General features: G+C 43.7%; 1 protein-coding gene across 2 annotated transcripts; it reads left to right on the top strand.

The window, feature by feature from the left end:
* The first annotated feature begins 689 nt into the window (after positions 1–689).
* Positions 690–16,166, top strand: Nhlrc3 (NHL repeat containing 3). Of its 2 annotated transcripts, none has more exons than XM_008849359.3 (7): positions 690–1,066; positions 1,496–1,648; positions 2,132–2,219; positions 5,344–5,544; positions 8,405–8,496; positions 12,237–12,349; positions 12,891–16,166. In XM_008849359.3, exons 1-7 carry the CDS (start codon positions 983–985, stop codon positions 13,141–13,143), a joined length of 984 nt encoding a protein of 327 aa, XP_008847581.1. In that variant the 5' UTR covers positions 690–982; the 3' UTR covers positions 13,144–16,166. The 2 variants fall into 2 exon arrangements, with proteins under 2 accessions (XP_008847581.1, XP_008847579.1); XM_008849357.3 differs by having other exon boundaries at positions 692–1,066; positions 2,132–2,279.
* Positions 16,167–16,456: the final 290 nt, after the last annotated feature.

The raw sequence follows: 16,456 nt of genomic DNA, 5'->3' as shown, positions 1-16,456 counted from the left end.
CGGTTACTCGTCCTGCGCCGCCGCCGCCGCGGCCCCGGAGTCCCGCGCCGAGAGGCCGGTGCGGAGCTGTGGGAGGCGCGGGCCTGGGACCCCCACAGCGCCTCGGCCGCCGGCCGCGCCCTCACCGCCGCGATCCCGGACTCATCGTCCGGCTGAAGCTCAGCCCCGTCGCTCCGCCCGACCCCTGGGTCCCGCAGCTCCGGCAGCCGGCGGTTCGGCAGGCTCTTTGTTACCAGTTTCCAAGGCTTCCGGGAGCGGGCCGGCAACCGGAGCGCTCCGGGAGCCGGGCGAAGGGGTATGCAGCCTCGTGCAGGGGGACTAAGGGAGAACGCAGCGCACACACCAGACGGCGCTCCGCGCGGGCCTCCCTAAAATCCCCACCGACTCCAGGGGACTTTCAATAGAAAGCGTCGCCCTGAGTCAACGCAATTGTGCGCCGCCAGTTTCGGCTGCAGTTGCCTGAAAGCCAGTCGCGGGGGGGCGGGGGGGGTCCTAGTGTGGGAATATAGGCATCCATAGCGGATGCCCGAGTGCCTCGGAAACTGGTGTGACTGAAGCGTTTCTCAAACGCCTGCAGTCATTGCTTTAGTATCACCTCCCCTTACTTTTGAGTTTTGTGGTGTCCTGTGATCACTGAGTCTGAATTTAAAAGAACGAGCAGTAAGCGGGTCAGGAATATCCGCGGGCGCCGCCATACTGATGGCTGGGAGAAGTCAGCTTCGCGGACCACCCCAGGGCGGGGAAGGGAGGTCACTGGGTCCGACGTCGGGCACCAGACATGGGGGCGGGGACCCGGGAAACGCCAGCACACCCGTAATTGGGCGTAGAGTCTAGTTCTCGAGCGAATCTAGTTCTCCCGTCGGTTCCGTATCCAGAGCCTGCGCTTCACGGGGGTAGAGTCCCGAGACACGGCGTGGGCCCGGGGGTCCCGCTCGGCCTGCCGCCCCGGTACTTGCCGACCTGGCTGGCCCCTCCTGTCACCATGGCGAGAACCTGGGTCTGCGCGGCCGGCGCGGTCTTGCTGCTTTCCTGTCTGCTTTTGCATTCCCAGCTCTGGGGCTCTCCGGTGAGGAGCCGGAAGGGGACTGTGGGGTGTGGGTGGCGGTGCGGCTGCAGCGCAGAGGTCTGTGCGCGCCACCTGCACCGCCCCAAACGTGCACTTGGCTCAGCAGGTGGCGACTCATCTTCTCTTTCAGTATTAAAAAGTATGCATGTGGGATTTCTTTCTTCACCGTTAACCACACCCTCGACTAATTTTGACTTTTATTGTGGTCGTTTGGCTCCTTATCTGGAGTCATTTCAGTCCAGCCAACTTCTGGTTATTCAGGTGCGTGCGTGCGTGCGTGTGTGTGTGGTAATCTGAATCTGAGTCTTTTGATTTTATTTGATATTTCAAAAAAATTTGCTTTCCACGTGTGTGTGTGTGTGTGTGTGTGTGTGTGTGTGTGTGTGTGTGTAGGGTAATCTGAATCTGAGTCTTTTGATTTTATTTGAGATGTCAAGAAAATTTGCTTTCCACATTTCCTGGAGAACGGAGCAAGTTCTTTACCGGCTGGATTTGGGTTGGCCCAGGTATTCAGAATATTTCACTGGAGCGACATTCTGTGTTGCAGCTGACTCTCTCAACGGATTGGTTTACGTAGCCCAAGTAAGTAAACGATCATTTATTATGTGTGCCTTTGTGTGCGAGGGAGATCGGAGTGTGAGTGTGGAAGTCAGAGAATAACTTTGGGGATTCGGTTCTTCAGTCCCGGGTTCCAGGGATCCAACACTGGTTGTCAGGTGCAGGCTTTATGCCTGGCCATCTCTTGGAGATTTTATTTTTTTAATGTATGAACATTCTGTCAAAGCAGTACCAAAAGAATGAAAATAAACAGAAAGGAAACAAAAGACTGTTTGACTACCTTAGGTAGCCATGTGCATCTGTACTATGTTAGGCAACTTATTCTGAATTGGTTTCAAGTATTTTGGATTTGTGTCTAGTATATGTTAATATTATTAGGTTTTGAAGTTGGCTTTTTCCACATTCCTAAATTTCTCAGCCTTTAATTTTGATTTCTCTCTGACAAAGTAAAGATTACCATTCCTTGAAAGTGATTCTGTCTAAGCAGTTATTTTTGTATGCCTTCAGAGAGGGGATAACATCCCAAAGGTATTAGTGTTCACAGAGGATGGATATTTCCTACGAGCCTGGAATTACACAGTTGACACACCACATGGTATGTTTGTCTCCAGTACGCCCCATGAACAGTCCGTCTGGATCACAGATGTAGGAAGTGGTATGTGTGGGATCATCTACTAAATTACCTTGCTAGAAAGCACATCTTTGACTGTGTTCTTGCTTGTATGTTTTAAGATCAGCGATACTGATTTTAATCAGAATTTCTTTAATAATTCACAAAATCACATGCTTCTAACTTTATAGTGCATTCCTGTAGAAGAAATTAAATGAGGAGGCTGTAATCATCCTCTTTTAAGATTGTCAAGGGAACTTGCATGGTGTGTGTGTGTGTGTGTGTCTGTCTGTCTGTCTGTCTGTCTCTCACCTGAGGTACTTCAGTGCTAGTGTGTGTGTGTGTGTGTGTGTCTGTCTGTCTGTCTGTCTGTCTGTCTCTCACCTGAGGTACTTCAGTGCCCTTCCTCAGGAGCTGTCCACCTTGTTTTTTGATACAGGGTCTCTCACTGGCCCGAAATTCACAAGTAGCCTAGGCCAACTAGCTAATGAGCCCCAGAGACCTTCCTATCTCCACCTCCCCGGTGCCAGGATTACAAGTTCCACACCAGCATACCTGTCTTTTTTTAACTTGGGTTCCGGGGCTGAACACCAGATCCTCGTGCTTGAGTCACAAGTGTTTTACCTGTGGACTGAGGCATGTTCGAGCCCCAGACCTTCTTTGAACCCTCAGTTGCTATTTTTCTCAAAATAATCATTCTTCTCTGTGAAGTCAAATAAAATGACAATCTTTTAAGGGAAATCAATGGACTGCTTGACGCTCTCCAGTTGTCTCTTGAAAGAGGTTGTGATAAGAAGCCATAATTTGTTGCTCAGAGTGAAAAGATTTGCAGAAGCTGATGTTAGCAGTTTTGAAATTCCACTGAGTTAAGCAGTCTGAAACCTTCCTGCCATCAGATATTTTCAGACAATACTGACAAAATAGACTTGAGAGTGTTATAGCTGCAGAGGAACTTTTCAGAGACAGAAATGTACCTGTGCTGCTGGTTTGGCATAGACAATGGCAATGCTGGAGACAGCTCACCCTGCCTTGCCCCAGGATGGAATGAGACCATCAGAAAGTGTTTCTAGTGTCCATTTACCCAGCTGTGTTCTTGACTTGAAGGGCTCCTGCTTTCCCAGTACTGGCTGATTCACATACCAGTTTTTGGAATTAGCACAATCCAAGGGTTTTTTTTTTTTTTCTGGTCCTTTTGAGACAGAGTCTCCCTGTAGTCCCAGCTAACTGTCCTGAAACTCACTATGAAGACCAGGCTGGCCTTGAACTCAGGGATCCGCCTGCCTCTGCAGTGCTGGGATTAAAGGTGTGTTTGTTGTTTGTTTGTTTGTTTTTAAATACGATTATTGCCATACTTGTTCACAGAATACAAAAGATTTCTGGGCCTTGAATAGTGGATAACCCACTTATTTTAGAAGGTGAATTCTTAAAAATCTCAAGAGTAGCAGTGGAACCACAGCTGTGTTGCTGTGAAAGCTGAGCTTTTCCATTTTCTTTATCTCTTTTTCCTTCTTTTGGGTACCTGCCGAAGCCAATGCTTCCCCAAACACCAGGCTTTCTCAATCTTCTTTCAAGCCATCCCCCCACCCCCTTTCACCTTGTGGCTGCTTACCAGCGGCATAGCTTTCCTCTCTTCCTCTTCTCTGTCTTCCTTCTTGTTCGCCCTAGGGTTTTTCTTTTAAATTCTAATAAAATTGTCCTTGAGCTTAGAAAAGAAGTCTCAAGAGTCTCTCAGAGTTTATGAACGACTGTAAAGAGGCTTGACTATTCTTCACTCTTCCAAAACCCAGAATTCACTGTCAAATGCTTTACCTTTAATTGATTTTGTTGATGTCATCTTAAAAGTATTTTTTTTAAAGTTTACTACTTCCCAGAAGTAAACAGCACAGATGATCTTCCCCTGCTCTTCCTCCTCCTCCTCCTCCTTCTCTGCCTCATCCTCATCCTCACTCTTTCCATTCTACCTTATTTTCCCACCCTCAGATCTAAGAAACTATTTTTATACTTTCCCCCATTTTTCAAAGGAATTGATTTCCTCAAAGACATGGCTGGAAGTCACCATTAGAAAAGTTTTAAGTATTCTATCCCTTTTCCTAATTGTTCAGGAACTTTGAGGTGTGCTTTCTCTAGTAATATTGTGTTCTCTTGTAAAAGAACATTTTTCCATTTAGACTTGAATTTCAAGCTGATTCACCTGAAGTCTGGTAAGATTGGTGTATCAGTCAGTCCTTTGAGTACTTACCAGTTAGTGTGACCTTCTCTACTTTCAGCTTGACCAGCTAAACTGCTTCTTGATTTCCCTTATTTAAATATTTCTGCTTACCTTTCCTTTTAAAATATATTTTCTTTTTTATCTTTATTTTATGTGTATGAGTGTATTGCCTGCATGTATGTAAGTGCACCCATGTCGTGCAGTGCCCTTGGAGATCAGAGGAGAGTGTTGGAGTCCCCTAGAACTGGAGTTATGGGTGGTTGTTAGCAGTCATGTGGATGCTGGGAATTGAACCCAGGTCCTCTGCAAGATCAGCCAGTACTCTTAATTGCTGAGCCATCTCTCTAGCCCATATCTCTGATTACCTTATTCTTTAGCTTATAAGGTCATTTTAACTCAAAGATTCTTTTTCTCTTAAGAAAGAAAGGTCAGTAAGTTCAATCTTGAATTTGTTTCTACTAAGAGAAAATTAATTTTTAAAACTGTTAATTATAGAGAATTTTTTTGACTTACTAAAGTTTAAGATCTGTAAATGACTGATTGAAATAATGGCTTAGAGTGTAAGTTGTTTATTTTATAGTTGCTTCTTGGATTTCTTTGATAGCAATGCTTTTTCAAGACTGTAAGATTAAAAAAGAAAACTATACAAATCCTTAGCATCCTAAGCCTTCTGTGTAAAGAGTCAACTTTTTGTGTTTAGAATCTGCTGATTTGGGACCTTGATCCATAAACAAGCTTGGACATAGCTCAGGAAGGTCTGTTGTCAGCTATAGCATTAAATATGTGCACTATCAGCTCTCACTTCCAATTCATGCTGGTGAAAGCTTTGCTTTCAGTTTATTAGAAGACAGAATGTTGTGTGTGACTTTGCTTGTGAGACAGTCTTGTCTACCTATACAGGACCCTATGGCCACACTGTTAAAAAATACAATTCCTTGGGTGATATCGTCCAAGTCTTGGGTACTCCAGGCAAAAAAGGCACAGGTTTGAATCCCCTGCAGTTTGACAACCCTGCAGAATTATATGTAGAGGACACGGGGAGTATCTACATCGTGGATGGAGATGGGGGATTGAATAACAGATTGATCAAACTGTCTCAAGGTATGTGCTTTAACTTTGTATGATTGCAAGGATTTTTTTTTATATTTATTATTTTTATGTGTATGAGTGTATTGCCTGTATGTAGGTAAGTGCACCCGTGTTGTGCACTTACAGAGGACAGAAGAGGCCATCAGATCCTGTGGATCTGGAGTTACGGACAGTTGTTAGCTGTCATGTAGGTGCTGGGATTTGAACCAGGTTCTTCTGCAAGAACAGCCAATGTTCTTACGCTCTGAGCCATCTCTCCAGCCCCAGGATATTATTTTCTTAATATTTATTATTTTATTTTTATGTGTATGAGTGCATTACATGTGTGTATGTAAGTGCACCTGTGTCATACAATGCCCATGGAGATCAGAAGAGGGCGTCAGATCCCCTGGAACTGGAGTTACGGAGGGTTGTTACCCACCATGTGGGTGCTGGGATTCAAACTTAGATCCTCTGCAAGAGCAGCTAGTGCTCTTAACCGCTGAGCCATCTCTCTAGCCTATAAAGATATTTTATAAATTGGGTTTAATTTGCTTGCTACTTGGCATAATGCTATGACCATGTTGTATATGAGTCTGTGTGAAGGACTAAACACATGGATAAAATGGAAAAGTAGATGGTGGGATTGCTGGCATACCTGTTCTTCACCAGAGGCCAGGAGTTTCCTCTGAAGGAACTGGAGAATTTAGAATTTATAAGAGGTCAAGAGATAAGTAAGTATGCTCTCCAGTTTATAAAGGGGCTATCAGGAATCTGGAATCTGTTGTAGTTCTGTCATAGTTCGCTTTATGTTGTGATAAAACACTGACCAAGAGCAGCTTGAGGAAGAAAGGGTTTATTTGGCCTACAGTTCCAGTCATAGTCCATCACTGAGGGAATCCAAGGCAGGAACTCAGGGCAGAAACCTGGAGACAGGAGCTGAATGAAGCAGATAGAGAAATGCTGCTTACTGGCTTATTTCCCTAGCTTGTGTTCTGCTACCATTCTTACAGCACAGGCCCACCCACCCAGGGATGGCACCGCCCACAGTAGGCTAGGCCCTCCTACATCAATCAGCAATCAAGAAAATGCCCCACAGGCCAGTCTGATGGAGAATATTTTTAAATTGAAGTTCCCTCTTCCCAAGTGACTCCAGTTTGTGAGTTTGTGTCAAGTTAACAAAAATTAACTAGCACAAGTCCCCAGTTAGGTTTCCTGTAGGCTAAGAGCAAGACCTCTCTACTGCCCTGCTGTGGGTCCTCAGTAGCAACCACAGAGGCAGGTCCTTCATGGATAAAACAAATAAAACCTATGACAGAGATTTCTAAATAAGGTAGGAACTACAAGGCAGAACCAAGTTGGAGAAGCAGAGCAGCAGTCCTGAAACAGTCCTTGACCGCGCTTGGGGTAGGCAGAGCTCCAGAGGAGGCTGGCCTGTGTGGGAGCTGCAGTGGTCCTGCGCAGGAAAGGAGCTGGAAGGAATGCTCTCAGCAGTGGCAAAGGAAATATGAAATGTCTTCAAAAGCTTGTCTGAGGGATTTAGAAGTATTTTGCCAGCAGTCTGAAGGGTTTTTTAGTAAGAGATATTCCAAAGCAGTTTTTATAGCACACGAAATGGTATCAGAATCTGCTTCTTGTGAACTGTGTCCTTTGGAAGCTGTGTAGTTAGCACTTAGTAATGAATTTAGTCTTTAACAAAGAGAGGCAGGATGGGGTAAAGCAGGCATCAGAAATGAAGAAAGAACCAAGTTAGGGGACAGTTTGAATATTGGTGTATTATCCGCTAGGGCAGCTGTGGAAAAAAAAAAATGCTACAAACAAGGTTAACTCTAAACAATAGAAATTTATTGTCAAAGTTTTGGAATCCAGAAGTCTGAAATGGCTGGGGGTTGAAGCTCCCACTAAAGGCTCCACGGGAGAGCCTTCCTTGCCTCCTCTCTCTTCAGGCATTCCTTGGTATGTCAGCATAGCTCTGAGCCCTGCCTTTGTCACGTGGCCCAGTCTGTATCTCTGTGTCTCAAATCTCCCTTTTACAAGTTTTATAAGGACTTGGGGCCTACTCTAAATCCAAGACAGTCTCAAGATCTCTAACCCAGTTTCATCTGTGAAAACTCTGTATCCAAAGGTCACATTCATAGATATAAGGGGTTAGGGTGTGGGCATGTATTTTTGAAGGAACAGAGTTCAACCCATTAGAGGGATACAGACTATAAAAACTTAACAGCTGGGTGTTGTGGCACACAACTGTAATCCCTATACTCAGGAGACTGGGACAGAAGGATTGCCTAGTTTGAGACCAGCCTGTACTGTATAATACCAGGCTAGCCAGGACTACATAGCAAGATTCTCTTTCTCTGGACAAAGAACAAATGAACAAAGAAGTGAGTTTTTAAAATATATTTTATTTATTATTTCTCTTTTGTTTGTATGAGTATATTGCCTGCATGTATGCAAATGTATCTGTGTCATGCAGTGCCCATGGAGGTCAGAAGAAGGCATCGGATCCCCTGGAACTGGAATTACAGACGGTTGTTAGCCACCGTGTATGTGTGCTGGGAATCGAACGTAGGTCCTCTGCAAGAGCAGTCAATGCTCTTAGCTGCTTATCCATCTCTCCAGCCCCTAGAAGGGAATTTTTAAGCAAGGAAAGGGAACTGATTCTAAGGAAAGGGTGACATGAATCCTAACCAATGATGTTGAAGTCATGAAAAATTCAGGCAGAGATAAAGAAATAGATTGTTTGAAGGACTGTAGGAGTTAGACATATAGACAGAAAACCAGGAAAGCGTCATGAAGTCTGTGTAATTACATATATTTGCATGACAAAATATAACATGCAGGTGCATAAGATATTCTATATGTTGCAGTAATCCTACATATTCACCATTTATAGATTTCTTGATCCTTTGGCTGCGTGGAGAAAATGGAACGGGACCTGCTAAGTTCAACATACCTCACAGTGTGACACTTGACTCAGTTGGCCGGGTAAAAATGCAGAGTGTGCATGCATGTCTCAGTGTGTGTGTCTGGGTGTGAGCATGTGTGTGCTGTTAGGTGTTTTATTTCATTTCTGTTGCTGTGATAAAATACCTAATGAAAACAACTTCAGGGAGAAAGCAAAAGCGAGACAGGCCCTGCAAACACTTCACTGTGAAGAGCAGAGAGACATGAATGCGTAGGTGTGCTGGCCTGCTCATTTCCCCAGTCTTACACATTCCAGGACCCCTGTCTTGGGAATGGTGCCACCCACAGAGGGCTGAGTCTGCCCACATCAATTAAAGCAATCAAGACAATCCACAGACATGCCTACAGGCCAACTTGATGTAGACAGTCTGTCTTTGAGAATCTTCCTAGGTGATTCTGGGTTGCGTCAAGATGACAATTGAAACTATAACAGGCATGTCTGGACAGTCCTCTGGAGCTGGGCACGCACACATACTTTTAAAATATTTGGACCTTATGCCGAAGAGGTTCCCCAAGTACTTAGAAATGAGCAAAATAGATTTTCCATAGCTATTAAATGACAAAAGGAACAAATAATGAATCCAAATATAATGACCTGAAAGGAAGTATTGCCTTCTTACTAGGAAAACTCTTAAGTATTTGATGTATTTCCAGGGTGCTGATGGTAAGAGGGGAATGAATGGTAGAAGTTTATCCTGAAAGTTTGAAAAAGAGCCATGTAGTCCAATTCCTGTTCTCCTTAGTTCTATGTGGGAACAGAATCCTTCCACCAGTGACCTCAATTCATTTCCCTCTTTTCCACCTCTTTTGCTTTTACTCACTTTAAGCAGAGAACTGCTTCTTAGGGCTTACCTTCCAACAAGCAGATCTCCATGAGAAATGCGGATTAAATTCTCTACTTGTTCTCCTGTGGTGACTGTGCTTCTCCGGTACAGTCTCTTCCATGCTGTGTTATGCTCATTTGTGGCTCTCCCTCTATTGGTAGTGATAGTTGAAGTAGGCAATGGATGAATCCGGTTGATTGGGAGGAAACACCAGGACACAGATAAAACTCCAGTGGAACAGAGTTTATTAGCAAAGGAACACATGGGACAGATTCCCTTCTGGGTAGGGAAAATGTCTGCCCCTGGGTCGTGAGCTGGGATCTTTTATAGAGGGAGGCTTCAGGGGATGCAGAAGGTGGGAAGATATATTTTTTTAAAGGTTAGGTGTGGGGGGGGGGCAATGACACTCTGTTAAAACCTGCCTCCTTTAGAGATCAAAGGGGAAGCCTGCTGTGCTGACCAAACTACAGAGAAAAGTCTGCTTTTGACTTCAAAGACCAAGGTGCTTTTCTCAGGGGCTTGCAGAACCATGAGGCCCTCTTGGTGAGGGGGCAGGGCTGCTGTGTATCTGAACCCATAACAGGTGGTAGGCTCACATACCTCCCACAAACAGGTGGTAGGCTCCATGCCTCCCACAAAGTAGTCATAGGTATGTGTTAAATAAGTAAATGTCTTGATGCTCAGTGACTAGGTCAGGCAGCTTGCCTTTAAGCTGTTAGACATTTAAGCCATTTCCACCTCTGGTTCTGTGCACAGTGAACAACCTTCTAAGTATGCTTTGACTTCATAAGTTGACAGTAAGAATTGACCATTAAATCTCCTATCAACTGCAGCAAGTTTAACTGACCAGATGAACTTGGTATATACACTGAGAGCTAGAAAGTTAGAGTTCTGGTTTAATACATTATCCTGAGTTTGATTAACTAGTCCTATTGTGGGCTTAAAAAAAGAAAGTCCAAAGTGGAGCATAGTGCTGAACTCTTTTAATCCCAGCACTCAGAGGAAGAGGCAGGCAGATCTCTGAGATCCAGGCCAGTCTCGTCAACATAGTGAGTTCCAAGCTAGTTAGAGCTACAGGGAGATCCTGCTCAAAAAAGACAAAAAAGGTCTGCTTTGCATAGCATAGTCTAGACCTGAGTGAATTCACCCTGATGAGGAATGTCCCTACAGCCTGGCGATCATTTGGAGGAGCAGTGAAACACTGATGAGCGATGAAAGACAGTGGGTTTTCTACTTGTGGATTTTCTCTTGTTTCTGCTGTGGGGATACAACCTACAGCTTTGCACATGCCTGGCAAGCCATCTGCCTCTGAGCTCTGCCCCTGCCATACACACTGGTGGTTCTTGACAGCAGCAGTGCTGTTTTAAGCATTGTATATAACTGACTCATTTAATCACCACCAGGATCCTTTATGGAAAGTTAATTTACTGCAGAGTTAAGGATGTATTTTTTTTTTATTTTATGTGTATGAGCGTATTGCTTGCTTGTATGTAAGTGCACCTGTGTCCTACGGTGTCTGTGGAGGGCAGAAATGGAGTTATGGACATTGTTAACTGTTATGTGGATGCTGGGAACTGAACTTGGGTCCTCTTCAAGAGCAGCCAGTGCTCTTAAGTATGGAGCCATTTCTCTAGACCTCTGGATATAGTATTTCTTATTTTGTTTATTATTATTATTTGTGTGTGTGTATGTGTCTGTGTGTGAGTGTATCACCTGAATGTATGTAAGTACACCTGTGTCATGCAATGTCCCAGGAGGTCAGAAGAGGGCATCATATTCCCCTGGAACTGGAGTTTCAGACAGTTGTTAGCTGCCATGTGGGTGCTGGAAATCGAAGCTGGGTCCTCTTCAAAAGCAGCCAGTGCTCTTAACTGCTGAGCCGTCTCTCCAGCCCCTGGGTGTACTATTTCTTAAGTAGTATTTCCCATAATCAGAATGTGTTGAGTACTGAGAAAGATGAAAAAGTGGAGTATCATTTCATTGTAAGATGTAAAATTTCTTCTTTGGTCATTTTAGGCAGTAATGGCCAAATCCCTGAGCAGGCCATCCCTAGTGAAGAATCACAGATCAGGAAAAGCCTCAGGATCATTCCTTATTTGGGCATCAACCTTTTGTTGTTTCTATTGGAAATTCATACACACTGACAAGATGAAGTCAGGGTCACCCTGAAGAAATAGTCACTGAATTCACAAAGCCAAGAAATCCATAGGACCTGAAGGGGATGAGGTTTTTGTGCTGTAAGCTGCACCTGTACTGTGCATGGAATGTCATTGAGAATGAATCTAACTTCCTGTTTTATACCAGTAGTGCCTTAGTAACTCCTTATAGCCAGTAAAAAATCTGAATTAAACCTTCTATACTTACGTGTTACTAACATGCCCAAGCTTCCTCTTACTCAAGTGTTGGGTTCCATACTTTGAACATACCTTGGTAATGACAGATTCAGGCTTAGTGATTCTCCAACGTGAATGAATAAACACCTCACCTCTTCCTGTGCTGAGCCTCTGTAGAGCAAGGCTACTTTGTTTTGTCTTGCTACTTGGCTTAAGATAACAAGTAGGCCCTTTGCATGGAAATGACGATTGTTAGAAGAGTGGATGAATGCCGCCCCTTGTCAGTGTCTCTAATCTTTCTTCTGCACACTATGGAGGATGCAGGGATTTTATTTACTTGCACGTTTAATGTAGTCGACAGCCCTATGGGTTTTGAGCCAAGACAGATGACCATAGGCTGTAGAGCTCTCACTTGGAAGTGTTTTTCAGAGAAGGCCTTTAATCTTCCTGAACTTCTTCATCTGAAAATGGAATTTAGTAATACCTTCTTCTTTGTGTCTGCTCAGTACTAACTGGGATGATGTGTGTGACTAATAAAAGCAAATACTTGTGTTTCTTCTCGTATTGCGGCCCTCTTCCCGTTGACATGTGTTTGGTTTCTCAGGTGTGGGTTGCTGACCGAGGAAATAAAAGACTCCAAGTGTTTGATAAAGACACTGGAGAGTGGCTGGGAGCATGGGATAACTGTTTCACAGAGGAGGGCCCTTCTTCAGTCAGGTAATCATTTCTGTTCACTTTAAAATGTTCATTTTAGTTCCTCTCAAGAACCACCTGGGAGTTTGAAGTATTTATTGTTAATTCTAAGCAGGGAAAATGGAAGGAAACAAGTGTCCAAAGAAATTTGGTGTCTGAGATTTTCAAAGTCTAGACAAAGAGAAAATAGTTAAAACTCCCAGTGTTCTGTGGAGTTGCAGTTTCAGAAGTAATGTATGCTCAGTCAGTACCCACCGCAGCCACTGGGTGATTTTTAGTCAGAGAAGGAGACTCTTAACTTTGAGTCTGTACTGGTTGACCTAGCCAACTTCTGATTCTTCGTTTCATTTTGTTTAACACTATGACACTGGCTTTTAGATTGTGTTTTTTAATGCAGGCTTATCTTTAACTGTGTGCACCATCACAGGTCTCTACCTCAACAGAATTAGGCACAACTTCAAATTTTAAAGGACCTGTTCAGGCAGTAAATGCCTTCTGTTATTCAGCCTTGTAGAAAACAGAAACATTGAAAGAGCAGTTACTATTGACATGCCTTTCTTCTTAGATTCACTCCAGATGGGAAGTACATGGTTGTGGCACAGCTGAACCTCAGCAGGCTGACAGTGTTGGCTGCCCCGCCAGCGGGAAGCATCGGCAACTGCTCTGTCATCAGCACCATCCAGCTAGCGGATCAAGTTCTGCCACATCTATTAGAAGTCGACAGTAAGACAGGAGCAGTCTACGTAGCAGAAATTGGGGCAAAACAAGTACAGAAGTATGTCCCGTGGAGTAGCCATGTCCATGCTTTGGGGACTTAGTGGCTTTTTCCTGTAGGTACTTCAAATAGCAGTTCAGATCCTCAGATCCAGTGTGTTCAAAAGTGCTCAAGCACAGAGTTTATTTTTACTTTTTCTACCAGAAACTTTTTTTTGTGTGTATTTTGTTGTGGTTCTTGGGACTTCTTATTGCATACTAAGTACATACGGATTTGGGAGGTTCTTTTGGTGGTCCTGGGATTGAACCCATGGCTCTATGCATGCTAGGCAAGTGCTCTAGCACTGAGCTATATCACATAAGCAATTGTTAATGAGAAAAATGTTAAAAATGGGGTCATGAAGGGCGCTGAGATTGTAATCAAGTTATTTTCCCTGGTAGATTAACTCTTTCCGGGTTAGAAATGGGTTCCTATCATAAGAACTGGAAACCTCTGGTTCATTTAATGTATATAAAATGAACCGTGTGAGAGGTTTTGAGTCAGGTGGGCTGATGACTAACTTGGCACACCCAGAGCACCTTGCAGGCAGGAAGCAGCTTTGTCTGCCTTTGGAGCAGCTTATGTCCCAGAGGGAGTCAAGCTAGCACAGTGAGGATGCAGCAGGAGGAGGGCACTGGGCCCCATGACGGCCATAAGGTCAAGGAGACCACAGGTGACAGCAGCTGGGCTCAGACTTAAAAACTCAGTGGAAGTTGGCCAGATGAGAAGGAGACAGCATGATCCAGGTAGAGAAGGCCCAAGAACTTAGAGACTGTCTGAATTTTGAGGCCTTTAAACTATAAGGCCCAGGTTGTTTGGGGTTCTTTAGTTTTAAGATGCTTCATGTCAACCTTTAAAAGTAAAAATAAACTAACCAGCATCTAAGCACTTTACTAAAAGAAAGTTTCACAGGTAAGTGTACTATTTTTTTTTTAAAAATTAGTGTTAGCAATAAGTCCTTCCTCAGTATTTCCTGGATGTTTGTTTTTTCTTTTTCCCTCTTTATAGCATGAACTCAGTACATTCCTAATGCTTATCTACCTCAAGGATATTTTAGGGGAATTATAATTACTTACATGGAGGTGTGCCAAACACTTTGAACTATTAAGATGAAAGTTTCCAACCTTTCTATTCTGTTTACCCTATTGAATATTAGCTTTCAGAACGAACATTGTTTTCAGTTCGTTACAGTTTATTCTAGGCTTTGGCGGAACCTTACCCTATCAGGATCTTTCAGATCATTTCCCCCCTTCCTCTGTCAGCTGTATCCCAGTGTTTTACTGTGACTCATGTAGAAGAGGGGAACTCTTGAGCTGACTTTGCTCTCACCACATTGGGAAGGGAGTGTTGCCAGACATGAAGGAATTTGTACTTGTTTTAGTTCTTGAATCATATCTTAATGCGGAGAGAAAAGGAAGTCTACCAACAGGAAACCATGCACTAGACCACAATGCCATTAATAATGTATTCCTGCAACTCATCAGACTGTGATTTAGAACAGGTCATCTTAGCTGTCTCTTCAATAACAGGGAACATGGTTGTCTTTCCTCCCTCACAGTGCTGTGAGGATCAGGTATGGAACAGGTACAGATGTTCCCGTGAAGTCTAGAACCTGCTGCATTACAGCTCCTTCTAAATGTGCCATTTTCATTATATCAAGTGCCAGGTTTGCTTGATTTCATGTTTAAGGCTTTTTCAAAAATGTGCCCAGGTGAGACTTATGCTGTTTTTGCTAATATGACCAATTAATTTGGATGAAAAAGTAATTTGAAGCTTTGTTTATGAGCTAGGACAGTAGGTTGTTAGTGCACCTGGGACAATAGGTGAAAATGTATAGGTTGGCTAAACTGCTTTCATCATTTCTACATATTTTATTTGGCTTCTTTTAGATGGGATTCTCTATTGAGAATTTCATATGTACATATAATGTATTTGGATCAAATCCACTCCTATTCTGTCCTCTCCAGTTTCTCCCCTATCACTATTCCCACCACCACCACTTTCTGTCCCAACTTCATATGTTCTCTCTCTCTCTCTTTAAAACTCACTGCATCCACTTGGTGCTGCCAGTACGGGCATGGGTGTAGGACCATCTACTGAAGTGTGGGCAGCCTTTCAAGGCCCACGTCCCTGAAGAAAACTGCCTTTTCCTCCCTCAGCAGTCATCCCTTACCAATAGCTCCCCAGACAGGGTAGGACTTTATGAGGCCCCCACCCCACCCCACCCTGGTCCATGCTGGAATTTTGCCTGGCTTCATCTTGTGCAGGTCTTGTGCATTTGGTCACAACTGCTGTGAGCTCAGGTGCCATGGTCCTGTCATGCTCAGCAAATAACGTTTCATTATAGATGCTTGTAACTCTGGCCTTTCAGTCTTTCTGCCCCAATTTCTACAGTGATCCCTGAGCCTTGAGGGGAATATATGTCTTATTTAGTACTGAGTACCTTTATTCTCTGCACTTTGACCAGTTGTGGGTCTCTGTTAATCACCATCTATTGCAAAAAGAAGCTTCTCTGGTGGAGGTTGAGAGATGCAATAATCTATGGGTATAAAGACAAGAACGTAGGGGGCAGCTTAATACTTTGCCCATTTAGCAGAGTAATTGTATTGGGTTCTCTTCTAGGACCTTTGACTTAGTCAGTCACAGGCTTGGGGCCCAGTTAGCAGTATCAGGCCTGAGTTCCATCTTGTGCAGTAGCCTTAAGTCCAATCAGAAAGTGTTTGGTTGCTCCCATGACATTTAGGGCTCTAGTGGGCATGTCTTGCCAGGCCAGTACTTCAAGCTTTCAGGGCTCACAACTGGGTAAAGTTGCTGAATACTTTCTTCCCCAGTAAATAGAACTTTCCTGAGCTATGAAGGAAGGCTGGTCAGTAGGCATGGAGCTTTGGTACCAGCTTGATTTTCCTATACTAGACTCTTATAAAACTTTCTAAAATGTCCTTCCTGTTTGTCTTAAATAGTGTGCTTATTTTATAAGTGTACTTGCAATCAAAGAATTGTACTTTTTCCCTCTTTGTAATAATTGGTTAAATGAATGAGATTTTGTTTTCCCTTAAAACACATTAAAGTTCTGGAAAGAAAAGTCAATATTGCCTGGCTCCTTAATTGAAAATTGGTTTAATTGTTAAAGCGTTTTATAATTAAGAATTTCAGTGCTCATAAGATTGCAGGTTGGCAAGCCTGGGCATGGTGGTGCACACCTGTAATCCCAACACTCTGGAGACTAATACAGGATGTTTAGTTACAGGCTAGCCAGGCTATACAGTAAAGCTTTGTTACAATAAACCCAGGACCTAAAAAGACATTGCAGGTGGATGCTAAGAAAATGTCCCCGTCCTTGCTCTTATAAAGCATAAATTGATGCATATACGTATTGC

Source organism: Nannospalax galili, unplaced genomic scaffold, assembly GCF_000622305.1.
Source record: "Nannospalax galili isolate Female #2095 unplaced genomic scaffold, S.galili_v1.0 scaffold264, whole genome shotgun sequence".
Lineage (NCBI taxonomy): Eukaryota > Metazoa > Chordata > Mammalia > Rodentia > Spalacidae > Nannospalax > Nannospalax galili.
This window is presented reverse-complemented; position numbering and strand designations above follow the sequence as displayed.